Source organism: Macaca thibetana, chromosome 1 (assembly GCF_024542745.1).
Source record: "Macaca thibetana thibetana isolate TM-01 chromosome 1, ASM2454274v1, whole genome shotgun sequence".
Lineage (NCBI taxonomy): Eukaryota > Metazoa > Chordata > Mammalia > Primates > Cercopithecidae > Macaca > Macaca thibetana.
In genome coordinates this window covers 121,018,008-121,034,208 of record NC_065578.1, presented here as the reverse complement: position 1 = coordinate 121,034,208, position 16,201 = coordinate 121,018,008, and the positions used below count along the sequence as shown (strand labels likewise).

The following is a 16,201-nucleotide window of genomic DNA, read 5'->3' as shown; positions in this document are numbered from 1 at the left end:
ATCTTACCACCAAATTAGGACTCCATGACTTTTCTTAAATGTAAGGGTTTGTGACTTTGAAAAAAATTACAGGTCTGAGTTAGAGAAAAGAAAGTGGCAGTGAGGCTCAAGTTGTCTAAACAGCATGGGAAATATGATTCAATTTAATGTTATTTAAAGCAAAAGAGATGAGTCTAAGGATTTTGTAGAATAAGCAAATTTTTGCAAGTGGTCTTCCTGTGGTTCTCTCACCCGGCGCCCAGCCTATCTTCCACATCCCAGCCAATCTGATTACCTGATCCCTTGCTTAAAACTTCAACGTCCAAACTCTTTAGTGGGCCACACTGGGCTCTCCGTGACCCACTCTCTCTCTAGGCTTATTTTATTATTATTATTATTTTTTTTGAGACAGAGTCTCACTCTGTTGCCCAGGCTGCGGTGCAGTGATGCAATCTCGGCTCACTGCAAGCGCTGCCTCCTGGGTTCTGGCCATTCTCCTACCTCAGCCTCCTGAGTAGCTGGGACTATAGGCGCCTGCCACCACACCTGGCTAATTTTTTGTATTTTTAGTAGAGACGGGGTTTCACCGTGTTAGCCAGGATGGTCTCGATCTCCTGACCTCGTGACCCGCCCGCCTCGGCCTCCCAAAGTGCTGGGATTACAGGTGTGAGCCACCGCGCCCGGCCTAGGCTTATTTCTTACTTCTTTACTTCTTCCTCCCTTAAAGAGGCCATCCCATCAGTAGGCCCTTGCTGTTCCCATTTCCTCTGCTTCAATGCTCACCACCATCCTCCAGGACTGCTCTCTCCTTTAAGAGTCAGTTCAGAAAATCACCTTTCCTTTGAGCATTCATTGAATTTTCCTTTCTGGCCCATTGCATCCTGTCCATACCTTCACTGTAGCAGTCACTGTATCGCAGTTACTGGTTTACACACCTGTTTCCACATCCCAGCCTTTGCACAGTTCTTGATACACAGTAAGTGCTCTATAAATATTTGCTGAATAAATGATTCCTTGGGTTAAAATGCAACTTCCCTCTCCTTTCAGCACCTTGAAATTACTCAGAAAAGGAAAAGGAAATGACTGAAGTGTAGACAGTTTAAGCGGAACACAGCAAGTATCCTGGCCACCTGTTCAGTAGCAAGACTAAATATGGAGACTGGGGTCGCAGCACCTCTGTGGAGCTGTTGTGATTTCTGTTTACAACAGCCTGGCTAAGCAATCTGTGGGACCCAGGGCAAAATGGAAATGTGGAGCCCCTATTCAATAATGAAGAACTCCAAACAGTGACGGTGGAGCATTAAACCAAGCTGGGTCCTGTCCAACTGCACAGGTGGCACATCCATGAGGCTGGCCCTGATGACCACAGTTGCGTTGTGATGATAATATCAAGAAATATAGAGCGCAGGGAGGCTGCGAGAGATGTTGGATCCATTTTTTAAGGAGCAGCTTTAAATATGTAAAATTATTTTCAATTTATTTTCTCATGCCGCCTCCTTCATAAGACTCCTATAATTATGTCTGTTTTCATTTATAAGTGTAGAATCTTTTCTAAAGAAAATTATTTTATTTTACATTGTTTCAGGGAAAATGCCACATACTTCTAGTTAGTCCTTAAGAAAAAATGCTATGAGTCACACACACTCCACCACTTATCCTGAAGTGAACAAGTCACTACTGCATTTTCTCCATTCAGTCCCAAAATTCAGGAGAGGAAGGATAGAAGATTGGCTGGGCTTTCACAGGAATGTGTTAATATGAAACATCTTCATCACTCTTTCACTGATTTTTTTAAAATCTTGCATCAGTTCTCCATGCAGTAGCATCCAGTCTAAATGGAATTTTATTTTGTAACAATCTTAGTAAATGAGAAATTGTTGTATTTAGACCCTAAATTTGGCTTGTCAGAGATGATCGTGATGAAATGGCATGTGCTGATTTAAAAAGTGAAGGAAGATGTATGGTGGGGTATTTTTAAAAACCAGGTGGGGAAGTTGCTCTGCACTGCCGCAAGTTCTCCAGCAGGGGGCTGTGAGAGGAGTGCCACACATCCAGCTGCCCACAGCAGCCAGACCCACCGGTCTCTTGCTAGCCCTCTAAGTGGGTACCTGCTCTGCTTTGTGGGTACCTTTTATGCCTCGACTCCCTGTCTGTGAGAGTAACAACAGGACCACACACCATTAGTGACTGCAACACTTGGGTACAGCAAGGAGGGGAGCGCCCCAAGAAGCCAGACCAGTGGGCAAATGCCAGGTAGGGCCCTTCCTTCAGGTTCTCATCTTGTGCTGCCCATGCTTGGCTGTCAGTCTGTTCTCATCTATAGACTTTAAAGCCAGAGAACCCAGAAACATGGCTAAGTTTGTGAAACAAAATCTTCATTTTACTATCCTAATTTCTCTACAACATGAAAGTTTCACTACCCAGCACCAACACAATACACCAGATTGAATCAGAATTCTTAAACTTGTGAGCTCCGTTTTCTCATCTGCAAACGAGATTATTACCACTCATGTCATAGAGCCCCTTAAAAATCAGCAAGATGAAGTGTGCGGAGACGACTGGTAGAGTAGGCACTCAAATGTTCATCTCCACGTTTTCTGTTGTCTGGGACACTTGCATTACTGGGAAGACAGGGCTGCTGAAAAGGAAGAGAAAATGGCTCTCCAAAACAATTGTCGGAGAGAAAAGCTCAGACTGTGAAACACCAGCAGAGCCCAATTTGTACAAGTTTGTCTGCAGATGACTCTGCACCTGCCGCTCCTCGCTTAGATTCTCTCACCTAAGAACAAACACGCACACAGACGCCCACTCGCTGAGCTAAAAACACCTACAACTACTCAAAAGAAATACACACACCAGAACAGAATTAACTGCACAGAAGCACAACAGCGAGTCCATTAGACACATAACTTGCAGGATACACACTGATCTGCTGAAGATGTGTGTGGTGGGAACTGAACTGTGCACACAGACTGAGCAGGGTTAGCAGAGGTGATGGCGATGGGGGGAGGTGGGGAGCCAGAAAGGACCACGGAAACCCACGGACTGTGGAAACCCATAATTTGCAGGTATGGTAATAATATTCTACCTTAACAAGACCCAGGGACACCTCATAGTTTATTCAAATAACTAAACATACAACCTTTGGCCTTCTTAATTACTTCATACCACTAAACTGGCTCTCACAAACATTCCTAATGAAGACCATTAATTGCCCTGGAGGTAAAGTTCAGCAATGGGACCAGGGTTACTCTTCTGCTTATAACTAGGATTTCATGACTTGAGATAGGAACAGTACAGAATAAACCTATATGAGTAGTTATTCCTTAACAGCATGGAATATGCTTTGAGAAGGTACTTTTATTTACTTTCCCTAACCATCACCTTATTGATCAACTCCAATACAAAGAGTTTACGCCTCTGGGTCACATGGCAACCGGTATGCCTAGTACTAAACAATCAGGAATCCAAATGAACAAAAAAGGCAGTTCAATTTTGTAAGAAACAATATATTTTATTTTTCTGACACCACAGCTCTGGCGAGTGGTTTTGTACCAAATTTAATGGAGGTTACACAGAACGTCTTACGCATGGGAGGGGGAGGAAAGGGAAGGAACCACAAAATTGAAAACCAACAGAAACAAAATCCTGGATAGCTTTTAGCATCTGTTCCACTCCCACATTAATAAAATTCACTTGGGAATTCCTAATAAAAGGACAACAGAAAACAAGGTGGGCAGGGAAGGGTATGATGGGGTAGAGAAAGACTTAGGAGAAGAAAAGACCAGAGAGCATCCCAAGGACAGACCTCTCCCTCCCAGGGCCAGGAGGACGCTCGGCACGGAAGGCGAGGCTTTGCTAGATTTATTTCCCCAAAATAACACTGTGTATTGCAGCTGCCAAAGGGAAAGAGAGAGGGAAGCAGAGGGTCACCAGCGGGGGGCACAAGGGAAGGAAACACTTAACTGAGACAGAGCAAAATGGGAGAGAGAAAACGAGAAAAATGTGCCAGTGGGGTGGTATATTGGGAGACAGACAGTGCTGAAGAGCACTTGAACTGAAAAACAAATGTCCTAAGAGTCATTATTTTTTCAAAAGAAAAATCTCCCCCCTCCCCCCACCCCTCGCTGAACTTAGTTCCTTTTTTTGTGCTTTTCATTAATACTCTGCTCTGAGGTCGCTGTTTGGTTTTTCTATACACTGGAGTTGAAAGAAAATAGTCCAAAGGTCTGAAGATGGATTCTCCACCTAAAGTAAACAGCCCAGCATTCCTGTTCTCCTCTTGCCCCAAAGACTAAAGTCTCTGCTAAAATCCCTTTTACAATATAGTACAGTACACACAAAAAAAATAAAGCCCAAATCAAAAAACAAAAACAGAAAAGAATCCTGGGAGAAGCCAGTCCAAAGGACGTAAACATACAGAGAACGGTGCAACACATGACCGATGGCAATTCTCAAAGCACAGCTACAGATTCCCAAAAGTAGGTGCCATCATGGATACCCAAGTCCACAAAAATAATTTTTAAAAAATAAATCTTAAAAAAAACACACCTGTTGATTAAATGAATAATTTGTTTTCAGGTAAATCCATACATTCTCAAGTTCCCCCCTCCCCCAAAGCAGCCCTCGGGTCTCTGTTCTCCTATTGCATGACCAATAGTAAGTACTCCTGGAACTCCCTCAAAGCAGCTCTCAGGACCTGGAATCTCATCTTGACAAGGATCGGCACATCCAATCTTAGCAGCTTAAAACATCATGTTTCCTGGGTTGCCAGGTCCTTGGCTAAATCCACCCATGCCCACGTCAGCAGCCATGCCCCGGGGCCTCATCTGCGGAGGGATCATGATGTTCTGTTGGGGTCCCATCATGCCCTGCATGGACATCATCATGCCTGGAGAGCCCACAGGCCCAGGGTGGGTGTAGAGCCCGGCAGGCCCCCGATCCTTGCCAGGAATCATGCCCACGGCAGCGGCTGGATTGCTCATCAGGGTGGGCTGGCCGGGCATTGTAGATTGTGCTGGTGACATCATCCGATGGTGAGGTCCCATCATGCCTTGTTGGAGAAAGGCTGGTGGTCTCATGGGGTTGTGGCCTGGCATGGATGGAGCTGTACCAAGAGGGATGTCCGGAGTTCCCACTGGCCCTGGACCTCCCATGCCAGGTAATGCTAGTCCCATTCTGGGGGCTTGTTCGCCCATCATCCCCTGCATGTGTGAAAACCCAGGTCCAGGACCCTGGGGCTGTTTACGGCCTGGAACTTCCCCTCGAGGGAAATATTGCAGCGTCTGGCTGGGCTTCTCAGATGGAATAATGCGGGAGAGATCAAACTCAGGAATTCCGGTAGCTCCAGGTCGGATGACCTCCTGCAGATCTGGGTCTGTAAACACTGAAGGCATGCTGTTCCCCAGGACAGTGAAGGAGTCAGGACCCCCAGGGCCTCCAGGCTTGCAAAGTGCTGCATCTGCTGAACTTTGGGGCAGGTTGCCGGGACGGCCAAGGGGGCCTTCTCCTGGGAAACCCATCCCTCCTGGGAAGCTGCCCTGCCCCCCACTGGGGCCATTGTGAGGGAATGGAACCTGCTGTGGGGGAGACTGTACTGGAGGGAAGCCCTGGGGGAAGCCCATCCGTCCTTGAGGTACCATCGGTGGCTCCTGGGACCCATGCCCCATGATAGGATTGTGTGACATCAAGCCAGGCCCCATTGGGACCCCATGAGGAGGTATGTTGGGTCCCATGGCATTTGGAGAGGGCATCTGATTGGAGTGAGAAAGTGGCTGGGTCATTCCCATTGGGCTGAGGGTTGGCATCGGAACCACGGGGTTTGGACCTGAAATTCGAGGATTCTGTGTATTAATGCCCATTCCTAGAAAAATAAAGATATCAAAGGAATCAACTTAACCAAAAATCAACTCAGAAAAACTATAATAAATTAACAAAAAATTATTGTGCATCCAATGCGCATAGTACAATGCTGGGAAAACATACAACACACAATCCCCGCCATCAATAAGATCATAATACATCTGGGGACATACAAACCAAGAGCTCTACAGGACAATATATTATTGAGTCTTAAACTGTATGATTTAAGAGTGTGCAGAAGATAGCAAGGGAGAAATTCTCATGTGTGAAAAGTTATAAATTAGCACATAAATGAGTTTCGTCTTCCTCATTGGAGACATTTAACACAGAAGAAAACAATTTGCCTGAATGACTCAAGTACAGTCCTTTTGGCGAAATCAGTACTACAATCCCAATGATCAGGAATCATAACAAACTATCAACAGGTCATTTTCCAATTGGCATTTGGCATTATTTTATAGTGCCTTATAGAGAAAGCATTTAAAACTCGAGATTACATGACATGTTCAAGAAATAACTTTTAATAGACAAGGAAAGTAACATATTCTAATACAGTCCCTGGGACACTGAAGTATTTGGTCTCTCTGTGGAATTACCACCGAGTGTGGTATGAGGCTTATGCTCCTCCTGGTACATGTACTAACCTGGTTAATTAGAGTTACTGATAAATCCATAGCATTCATAACAATCAGAATAGAACTGGAACCAGAAACTCATGGCTGAAAACTCATGGTCTCTTTGCTGATCGCTTTCACCATCCTGATCATTTTCTGTTAGTCAGGTGGCAGGGGTCGAGGTGAGGGGTGGGTATAAGGAATGAAGGTGTACCGAATGTGTAGGGAAGGGAAGGATTTTATTATCTCCCTAGTCCTAAAAAAAAAAAAAAAAAAAAAAAAAACGCTTCTCTAGGAAATAGGAGCTTTCCACTATCTGAAATCCTGTGGCTGCTTGTGGTTTGAGGCTGCTCTTCCAGAAAAAAGTACTTGAGAACTAAAGACTTTCCAATCAGCCTGTTAGAAACTGCTCTCTCTATTGCTACATGAGGACCCAAAGAGAAAAAAAACAAAAACAAACCCTCAAAACCATCCAGGTACACAGAAGCATCAGAACTATAAAGAAACCTGCTTTCTTACAAATAAGGAATCAAGCTAATAAGAAATTATCTTCCTCTAGTCAAGACACTTTCATTCTACTGAAACTACCTTAGATGGAAGATTTTTTCTACTTGTTGAACTTCCACCTATTCAGGTGTACAGCCATTGAGAAAACGCTTGAAGAGGTTTCCCTTTGGTCTAGCACTCACTCCACAACCTGCCTTTCTGATTTCTTACCTGGCATATTATTCATTGATGGCAAGTTGGGAGAACGAGCTGGAGGGGAGTCGTCATCTGAGCTGGCCACAGTCTTGATGGCATCATGGTATAACGGGGTGGAACTGGGCATTGCAAACTTGGACATTCGAGACATCATAATAGAGAGTGGGTTCTGGGAAAGGGTTGGCTCTGGAGGCATGGTATAAGGTGTACTAGAGGGAAGACTTCCAGGGATATTCACAGAGGCAGGCTGGCTGGCTGTAGGAGGTGGGGGGCCACCTAAAAGGAAGCAAAATAAAACAAAACAGGCAGGGAATTAGATTCCTTTTGAAGGGTATTGGGCCCTATGATTATGAACTAGCAAGGCCAGGAATGAAACAGATGAACAGGACAGTGTTATTAGACCCCAGACACAAATCATCAATCTTCTAGTCAAGCTCTGTGTGAGTGCAGAGGGAGACCGCGGCGTGATATGGAGGTGACATGACGGATCAGCAGATGTGAAGACAAACACACCAGTATGTGTTAGAAATATTAGTTCAAGCTTAGGGAAAATATGGTTTACAGACAACCATTTCACTGAATAGAATGTGAAATTAGTGGATCTCTTTCCCTTGCCAATCACAGTTTAGAATTCGACTCAGGTATTAGTATGCCATGAAGCCAGACTAGTGATATAGCCCCAGGTACTAACGACATCACCCTACACGCATTCTTGATTAATTTCCACAACCAAGATGTTTGAACCAAAAAGGTCCGAGGGGGCTGTTCCACTGTACTGCTTCAGTGAACTGCTACTCCACGGAGAGACACTTTAGCTTGGTAGGATAAATCTTCTGTCTTGCTCTGATTCTAGTCTTTCTCGGGTGGAGACAGCGCCAACCTAGTATTTACACCTTGGCGCTACTTCCACTGACCACCTCAAGTCCCACTCACAAAACCATCATCATCAGCAAGAATCTCTCCCAGGAAGAAAATCCTCCTAAATTGTAGCTGATGTGTAAAAACTGTGGTCTACTAAGGAGAAGGTTTTGGTAACTGTTTCTGTGGTCAACAGGTATTTACAAGAACCACACAAGTCTTACAGCAGCTTCCCCTGTCTGTTTAGGATTATACCCAGAATCTCGATTCAAGGGCAGCCGCTTGCAGTGGGTCCAGTATTTAATGAAGCCACATTCATCCACTGTTAAGACATTTTATTGCATCTGTTCATTGTGCGAATGAAAATTATCCTGTGAACCCAACACATAATCCCCATTTCCCCTCTTCCTTTTAACAGTCCCTCTGATACACATATTTTTTGCTGAGATTGGGCACTTCTGCATAACCCCATGGAAACACTGATTATGCACCTTGCCACGAATACGGCCATTTCAACAAAGACTGCCAGAGGTGTACTCAAGACACCAGTTTTCTTAAAGTAACTGTATCAGGCTCTAGCAGTCTCCAGCTACAAGGTGCAACTGTGAGGATGCAAGCATACTGACCTGACTCTACATTTCCCAGCATGGCTGGGGAGGCCATGGTGAGCGGTGCTTTATGGTTTGGAGGGATCCCAGGACTCTGAAGGGGAGGTTTTGGAGAAGAGGTCCATCCAGGTGATGGGGCAGGAAGTGATGGAGACTTGAGGTGGACAGGTGAAGCAGCAGCAGACCCCAAAACAGGGGGGGACTTAATGGAAGCAGCAGCAGCTGGGCCTGCCAGCATGCCTGCCAGCTGCGATGGAGTCTGGGGCGACTTGAGGTTCCCCGAGGGCGAGCCCAGCATTGGTGACTGGACTTGGTGCATCGTGGGAGACTTCAGAGGGTTAATGCCTGGGGAATGCACCTGGCTGCCTGCCACAGATATATCCAGGGGCTTCCGCCCCAGGCCGCGCTGAACTGGAGGAGCTGTGTTGAGGCTGGTGGGGTTACTGGAAGGGTTGAGAGGTAGTGGTGGCATATGACTGAGCCGGCTGTTAGTCCTTTGGTCGGGCCCAACTGGTTCTCTGAGATTCCGCAAGCCACTGTTGCTGCCTGGACCCTGAGACATGGGAAGGAATGGTCTGGGACCCATGCCATACTCCTGCTGGGGGTGCTCACCAAATGGCAGTGGCACCATCTTCTGCTGAGCAGGCAGCATGTCTGAGCCACCTGGGCGTAATTTCAGCATCTCCTCAGGGCCCGCCCCAGCCTCTCTCATCTTCTGAGGTATCATCTGAGAGTTGGATCCCATGTTGACATTTAGATTGACATCTCCCTTCATCCCACTAGGAACCATCCCAAACTCAAGTTCCCGACCAGGGCCCATCTGTGGCGGCATTCCTTTTGGAAAGTCACCCCTAGAAGGACTCAGAGGGCCCTCAACTGGTATTCGAGGGAAAATGGGGTTATTCCCAGGCTCCATGTGGCGCTGGGAGCCTGGAATCATCCTGTTCATCTCCATGCTGGGCCTGATGCCTTCCATGGCCATCCCTGGGGGGAGACCCAGCTGTTTCTCTGCCAGCTGCTGCTGAAACATCTCTTCAGACAATCCTTGGGGGTTTGGGAAGCGTTCCCCTCGGCCGGGACCGCTGAAGACGCCCTGGCCAGGAGGAAAATTTCGACCATCTGGGATTTTTGGCACATCATCTGGCCAACTGACTCCAGAAAGACCTGGTCTAGATGCAGGGTTGGGGACATTTGGCCCTTCCATTTCAGAGTTTATCATGCCTGCAAATCCAGGGAGGCGCATCTGGCTCCCTGGCATGTTAGGGTGGGGAGCCATGCCCCTCGGGGGCAGAGAATGTGGCATGTTGATACCATCAGAAAATGGCTCTGCACCCCCAGGTGCCCAGCCTTCACTAGGGGTCATCTGATATGGAGGGGGGGGCCCTCGGACCACTCCCCGAGGCCCGTGCTGATGGACCATCATATCCTGGAGGGAACATTGCTGGACAACCACTTGTTCCTGCTTCCTCCTCTTCTCTTCATAAAACTCCTGCTGCAGTTTCAGCCACGCTATCTGCTCGGGAGTCATATGGTCAAGGTGGTCGGGTCCTATGGTCCCAGACTGCGAGTTCATAGAAGGTGGAACCATTTCATCTGGAGAAAAGGGCACATCTCTATGTCCTTGAGGGCCAAATGGAGCTCCCACGTCTGTCCGGGGCCCAGGTCCCTTACCTAGGCTTTGGGATTGGGCCATCATGGCCTGTATTGGCCCTTCTGGTTTTTTCTGAGGCCCATCTAATACCCCAGGATTCTGCTGGGGTCCCCCACTTTGTGCTCCTGTGAATTCTTTCTCATCAGGAAAAAGCATGCGCTGGATATCTCTGAGAGTTTGTAAGGAGCGCTCCCGGTGCTCCAGCTGCTCCTGAGATAGGCCATCGGGATTCTCTCCCAGTGTGGGGGGCTCACCACTGGACACTGGTGGAGGCGGAGGGGCTTTGGGATCTGCTGAAGAGCTATTGCTCCCCTGGGAGACGGGGGTCACTGCCCGATTGTTGGGCGTTGAGTTGGGCCCAGTACCATCTGGGGGCAGTGGAGTGGAGCTGGCAGGACTTCCTACAGAAGGAATCAGTTTGTTTTCTACCCCAGGACTCTCCCGGTCCAGGGGACGTGGGGGTGCGGCAGGCTTGGGTGCTGGTGCCGGAATGGGTGGAGTTGGCTGCAGTCTGGTATTCTGGGAAGAATTCTGGTCCTGGTTGGCTGGAGCTGGGGGCTGTTGTGGGAGAGGTTTCGGATCATTCCGAAGGGCAGATATCTGTGTGTTCTGAAGACAGACAAATATTTTAAAAATCACTGGTAAACTGAACAGAAGGGCAATTAAAAGAGCAAGATACGTTATAAAGGAATTGTACCCAGTCACATAAATCTAACTGACACTGGCTATAGAAAGTGCTCATGTACAACCCTCTTTTGGGCAAGGATTTTTTTTTTTTTTTTTAAACTTACTGTCAAATGGCATCCTCTTTCCCATGCTGAAGATTAGATTTCAATAACTTTAAAAGTATGCCAGGGGAGAGCCACTCTGCCAAAGTGAATACATTTCAGTATCTATTTTGAGGAACAGGTTTGATATCACATGTCTACTATGTGTTTCTGATTCAGAGAGAGATTAGTTTCTTGGTATGTGGGAGGCTGTACCTAACACCTTTTTCTTTTCCCTGAAAGTATAACTGGGTATGTAGACTTCTCGTTGTCAATCAAAAGGCCTGATGTTGCCATCTGAAAGAGAAAGCGTAAGTCACTTGCAGCTCTGTACTCTACCAGCCGAGGAAGCGGGTAAGGCTGCTCCATTTCAACGTCTCCTCTGGCAGGGTGACTACTGAGGCGCTCCCCTCCTGGAGTTTCCAGGGGGTCTGACATCTCCGGTTTCTGTTTTTGGTTTGTGATCACTGATTCCATATTTGATAAGAATTTGTACATTAACTGTAGTGAGATAATCTGCAGACAGGAAGCTTCTGTGGAGAAATCTGAGGCTATCTAGCTTATGGTGTCTCTTGAACTGTTCTTTCTAGTAGACAGTAGACTGCCCTTTTATAACATGCTGGATGATTGCCTTATTATTATTTATTAAGTATCAATGCTATATAAGTCCAGGGTAGAAACACACTCACCTACAATAGCTGAGATGGACACCTTGAATGTTTGGAAGAGGGATGTATATGTTCTGGGTCTAAACCAATAGCACTGCTGAAATGTAAGAGGGCACTGACAAATAGAAGGGCTTGATCTACAAACTCTGTCTCAGAGACCTTTCACCAAAGGCCTTTCTCCAGACCCTTTTTTCATGTTCATTTGCTCCTACTTGTTCACTTAATCCAGTCCATATTTCCAAACCCTTCAGGCTCTTACCTCCTCACCTACTCTCTGGAATGTTTACCTGTGTGCAAATATGCAAACAAATAATTATGTGTACCTCTGCATATGAACAATTTGTGTTATATATACACGAAAACATATCTTTGAGTACTTATATTCTGTGAATACATACATAAATGTTGGATTTGGAGGTATCCATGCACTTCTGTCTGTAGGTATCGAGTTGTGTGAGTAAGATCGGCTGAATCTTATATGATTCTGTACAGTCAAAAGTATATTTCATGTCCACAACTCCTAACTGGAGTGTAGAGGTCACCTTGATTTTCCTTCTAGTGCCATTTTAAGTTTGGTTTTGTTAGTCAGGTTTTGTTTGTTGTGGGTGGGTAGTGATTTCATATAAGGAAACCATGACAGCAGAAAACATTTAGATGGGGAACAATGGATTATTCCCAATTCCTTCCTTAACTCCTTTCCTGATTTTAGTACCAGAGAAGGTGTAGGTGTAGTATTAATATTAAGAACTACCATTAAGTCAATAAAAGGTTGGTTTCAGCTGCACTGTACCGTATTCATTCCAGGACAATACGCATTTTAAATATAATGGTATGCATCTTCTACCCTTGAGTAGTCAAGATGCATGGGGAATGTGAAATTCCTTTTCTAAGTTTAGGAAGGCCTAAGCTCTGCTTATGTCTACAAAGATGGAGACTTTCCTGACACAAAATAGGAAAGATGCCACCTATTTTATCTTGAATTGTCACTTTGATCATTTATTGTCAATTAACTTTTCCCATGTTTAAGACTCATCCCAAGGGCCAGGCGTGGTGGCTCACGCCTGTAATCCCAGCACTTTTGGAGGCCGAGGCAGGCAGATCCCAACGTCAGGAGATCAAGACCACCCTGGCTAACACGTTGAAACCCCATCTCTACTAAAAAATACAAAAAATTAGCCAGGCGTGGTGGCGGGCACCTGTAGTCCCAGCTACTTGGGAGGCTGAGGCAGGAAAATGGCCTGAACCTGGGAGGCAGAGCTTGCAGTGAGCCAAGATGGCGCCACTGCATTCCGTCCTGGGTGACACAGCAAGACTCCATCTCAAAAAAAAAAAAAAAAAAAAAAAAAAGACTCATCCCAGTATTAGATTTCATGCTCCCTGAAAGCAGGGACTGTGTCTTGAACCTCTTAGTATCTCCCATAGCATTCGGTGCAATGGCTTGATGATGCCAGATACAAGAAATATCTTTTGGTTCAATTTGATAAACTACATCCACTGTATGCTTTTTCTAATGGAGTTTATAGCAGGTGCTTAAGATCCAGATAGAAAACAGACTAACATTTATTACAATTTTACAAATATCAAGCAATTAAAAGCCTTCAATGGTCTTATCACTTTGAAATAAATATGAATCACTTTGAAAGTTGATGAGGCTCTGATTATGATATTGTCATCATGTACTCCAGAAGTTGTAGTTGCTGCTTTTTTTCTGTTCTTTGTTATTCAACTAGCTCAAGAGTGTTATTTTTAAAAAACCTGCTCTGTACACACGGTCTGAATTTAGATTTTCCCAGAGACGATTACATGAAGGAAACCCAAAGATATCTTTGTAGGTCCTCTTTTAGTTTGCATCTTCTTCCCCCTAGCAATTCATCAATCTACTATCTTTCTCGTAGAAAACGCTAGTATAGTATGATATGCCTAATGCCCCACAATGTCAGAATTAGGTTAAATGCCAAGAACACAGCTCATACCATCAAGACTACCTTCCTATCAATTAAATTCACCACCTCCTTTCCTTTGCAGTCACTGTGGAATCATTAAACCATTACTCGGTTTCTGAAACAACATACCAGAGGGGCTGTGCTTCTCTCTGTCTTGCTGTTAGAAACGTTCTGGATGTGGAAAGAGACGATAGTTTCAACCTGGCCCTTCAAAACAGCTTCTGCAGCTCTGCAAAGACGGAAGAGACAGCACACACTAGAACTTGTTTCTATTTCACTAACTGTAATTCCAAAGCACTTTAACCCCACAATAAACTTGTAAGGGAGAAGAAGGAATATAAAGAACCACCACAAATGTTGAAGAAGAAATCAAGACAAACATGCTTCATTATTTATGTTTACCACTTACCATCAAAATTCTAAAATTAAAAGATAGCCATCTGCAAATCCCAAAAGAGGCATTAAAAAACAAAGACCAAGATTTTCTCCGGAAACCAATCCACTGTGGTAGGCGTTTTATAGAGAATCTGAGTTCAAAATCCCAACCCAAGAAGGTGGAAGATAAGATCGTACAATACCTAGTGACAGTTTAAGGCTGTTAAGATTCACTTTTTATCTTAAGTGAAAAACAAGTCAGAAAACCATATGTAGGGTACAATCACAGTTCTGATAAATAAAAATTGATTCATCCATCCACTAGAAATTTATATATAAAAATGTTTACAGTAGTTATCTCTGCAAATTCCAGAGATACTAATTTTTAGTTATACTTGCTAATTTTTCTAGAATGGACATTTATTACTTGTGTTGTTTAGAAAATAACAACAGGTAGGTTGCAGAAAAGTGTGTATTGTGCAATCAATTTCTTCTCTAAAAGGAGGTATATATGGCCAGGTGCGGTGGCTCATGCCTGTAATCCCAGCATTTTGCGAGGCTGAGGCAGGCAGATCACCTGAGGCTAGGAGTTCAAGACCAGCCTGGCCAACATGGTGAAACCCCATCTCTACTAAAAAATACACAAAATTAGCTGGGCGTGGTGATGGGTTCCTGTAATCCCAGCTAATCAGGAGGCTGAGGCAGAAGAATTGCTTGATCCCAGGAAGTGGAGGTTGCAGTGAGCTGAGATCGCCACTGCACTCCAGCCTAGGCAACAGAGACAGACACCATCTCAAAAAAACAAAAAGAGGTATATAAGTATATCTGTACATGCATGAAAAATTTCTGAAAGGGAAGCAAAGGATATATTATCAGTGGTTGCCTCTGGGGGAGTTTGGGTTGGGGAGGTTTTATGTTTTATCTCTTTCTGTACTGTTAACTTTAGGTGATAATAAAAGATCAATCTGCAATGGGAATAAGAACTTAGGTCCCCAGACAAGCCCTGCCCAACAGCAAGACACAGCCATCAACTTACTTATTGGCCATCTCAGTAGAAAACACATACACCACTTTGGCTGGAGTCTTCTGAGCAGGTGTGGGCTCTGGGGCAGTAGTTTGGCCATGGGAGGGGGTGGAAGACCTGGGGGCTGTAGCATTTGATGGGGTCATCGAGTGTGGTGTGTGCTGGGAATCCTGGGACTTTATGTGGTCAGCAGAATTACATTCTAAAAGAATAAAATGACTCGTCATAGAAAGAATACAATTTCCTTTCTTCTGCTAGCATTTATAGCATCACAACACAAACCAACCTTGAGAATTTCAAGGAAGTACCACCTTGCTAAGAGGAAACCTCTTCTACTCATAAAATTTCAAATACTCTTCTCTCTCAAATGACTAATCATAGAGCAGTCTTCCCCCACTTCCTTACCTCTCTATTACACCTCCATCATATATTAGCGTAAATGTCCCTTCTTCCTGGTAACCTTTTTGAAACCTCCTAGACTTAACTGGGGATGGATCTCGCAGCCCTCTAACTTCTCTTATTTCAGCATTTATCATCTTTTACTGTAACTGTCTAATAATCAGGTTTCTACGTGCATTCAAATCTTTGAGGACAACAGCTGTATCTATCTTGCTGACCATGGCCCCCCAGCATAGTGCTAGCACTTATAGCAGGCCTGCCAAAACACTTGAGGGAGGAGCGGAGGAAGGGAGGAGAAACAATCACCCAGGTTTTCATTTCTAATTTGGGTTGGAAAATCATACTTCCATTCCTTGAATACTAACTTCATGTTCTGGCCTACAGTTAAGACTTTTGGTCTTATACTAGGAGGCAAAAAGCCTAAAACCACAGCTGTTGGTCCCATACCCTTCTTGGCTCACCCCATTTTGGTACTCGCCAAATCTCTACACATCTGGTAGCCACTCATTCCTGCTACACTAAAATCAGCTGTAACAAATCTGGACTATTGCCAGGGCCATGAAGGCTTCCTCTTGTGTCTGCGAGTCTGGCAAAATGGCAACTAGAGAATACAAGCCCCAAGCCTTGGAGGATTGCTCTGATGGAGAAGAGAAGGGATACCAGAAACACTGCCCCAGTGGGGGCCGCTGGCACAGACAAACTAGAGTGACTGGCTTGAAACTGAAGTACAAACAGCACGGAGGCCAGAAAC

The 16,201-nt window shown here is 45.1% G+C and overlaps 1 protein-coding gene across 4 annotated transcripts in view; it reads right to left on the bottom strand.

Moving 5' to 3' along the window:
• Positions 1 to 3,472: 3,472 nt before the first annotated feature.
• Positions 3,473 to 16,201, bottom strand: part of BCL9 (BCL9 transcription coactivator) — an 89,176-nt gene continuing 76,447 nt past the window's right edge. For 3 of the 4 annotated variants that reach the window (XM_050749427.1, XM_050749448.1, XM_050749431.1), the window contains exons 6-10: positions 15,064 to 15,253; positions 13,782 to 13,881; positions 8,642 to 10,883; positions 7,173 to 7,433; positions 3,473 to 5,842 (exon numbers count right to left, since the gene is read on the bottom strand). In XM_050749427.1, the coding sequence (XP_050605384.1) occupies positions 4,725 to 5,842; positions 7,173 to 7,433; positions 8,642 to 10,883; positions 13,782 to 13,881; positions 15,064 to 15,253 (3,911 nt within the window). In that variant the 3' untranslated portion in view covers positions 3,473 to 4,724. The remainder of the gene's footprint in view (positions 5,843 to 7,172; positions 7,434 to 8,641; positions 10,884 to 13,781; positions 13,882 to 15,063; positions 15,254 to 16,201) is intronic. The other variant, XM_050749440.1, reaches the window with a different exon arrangement.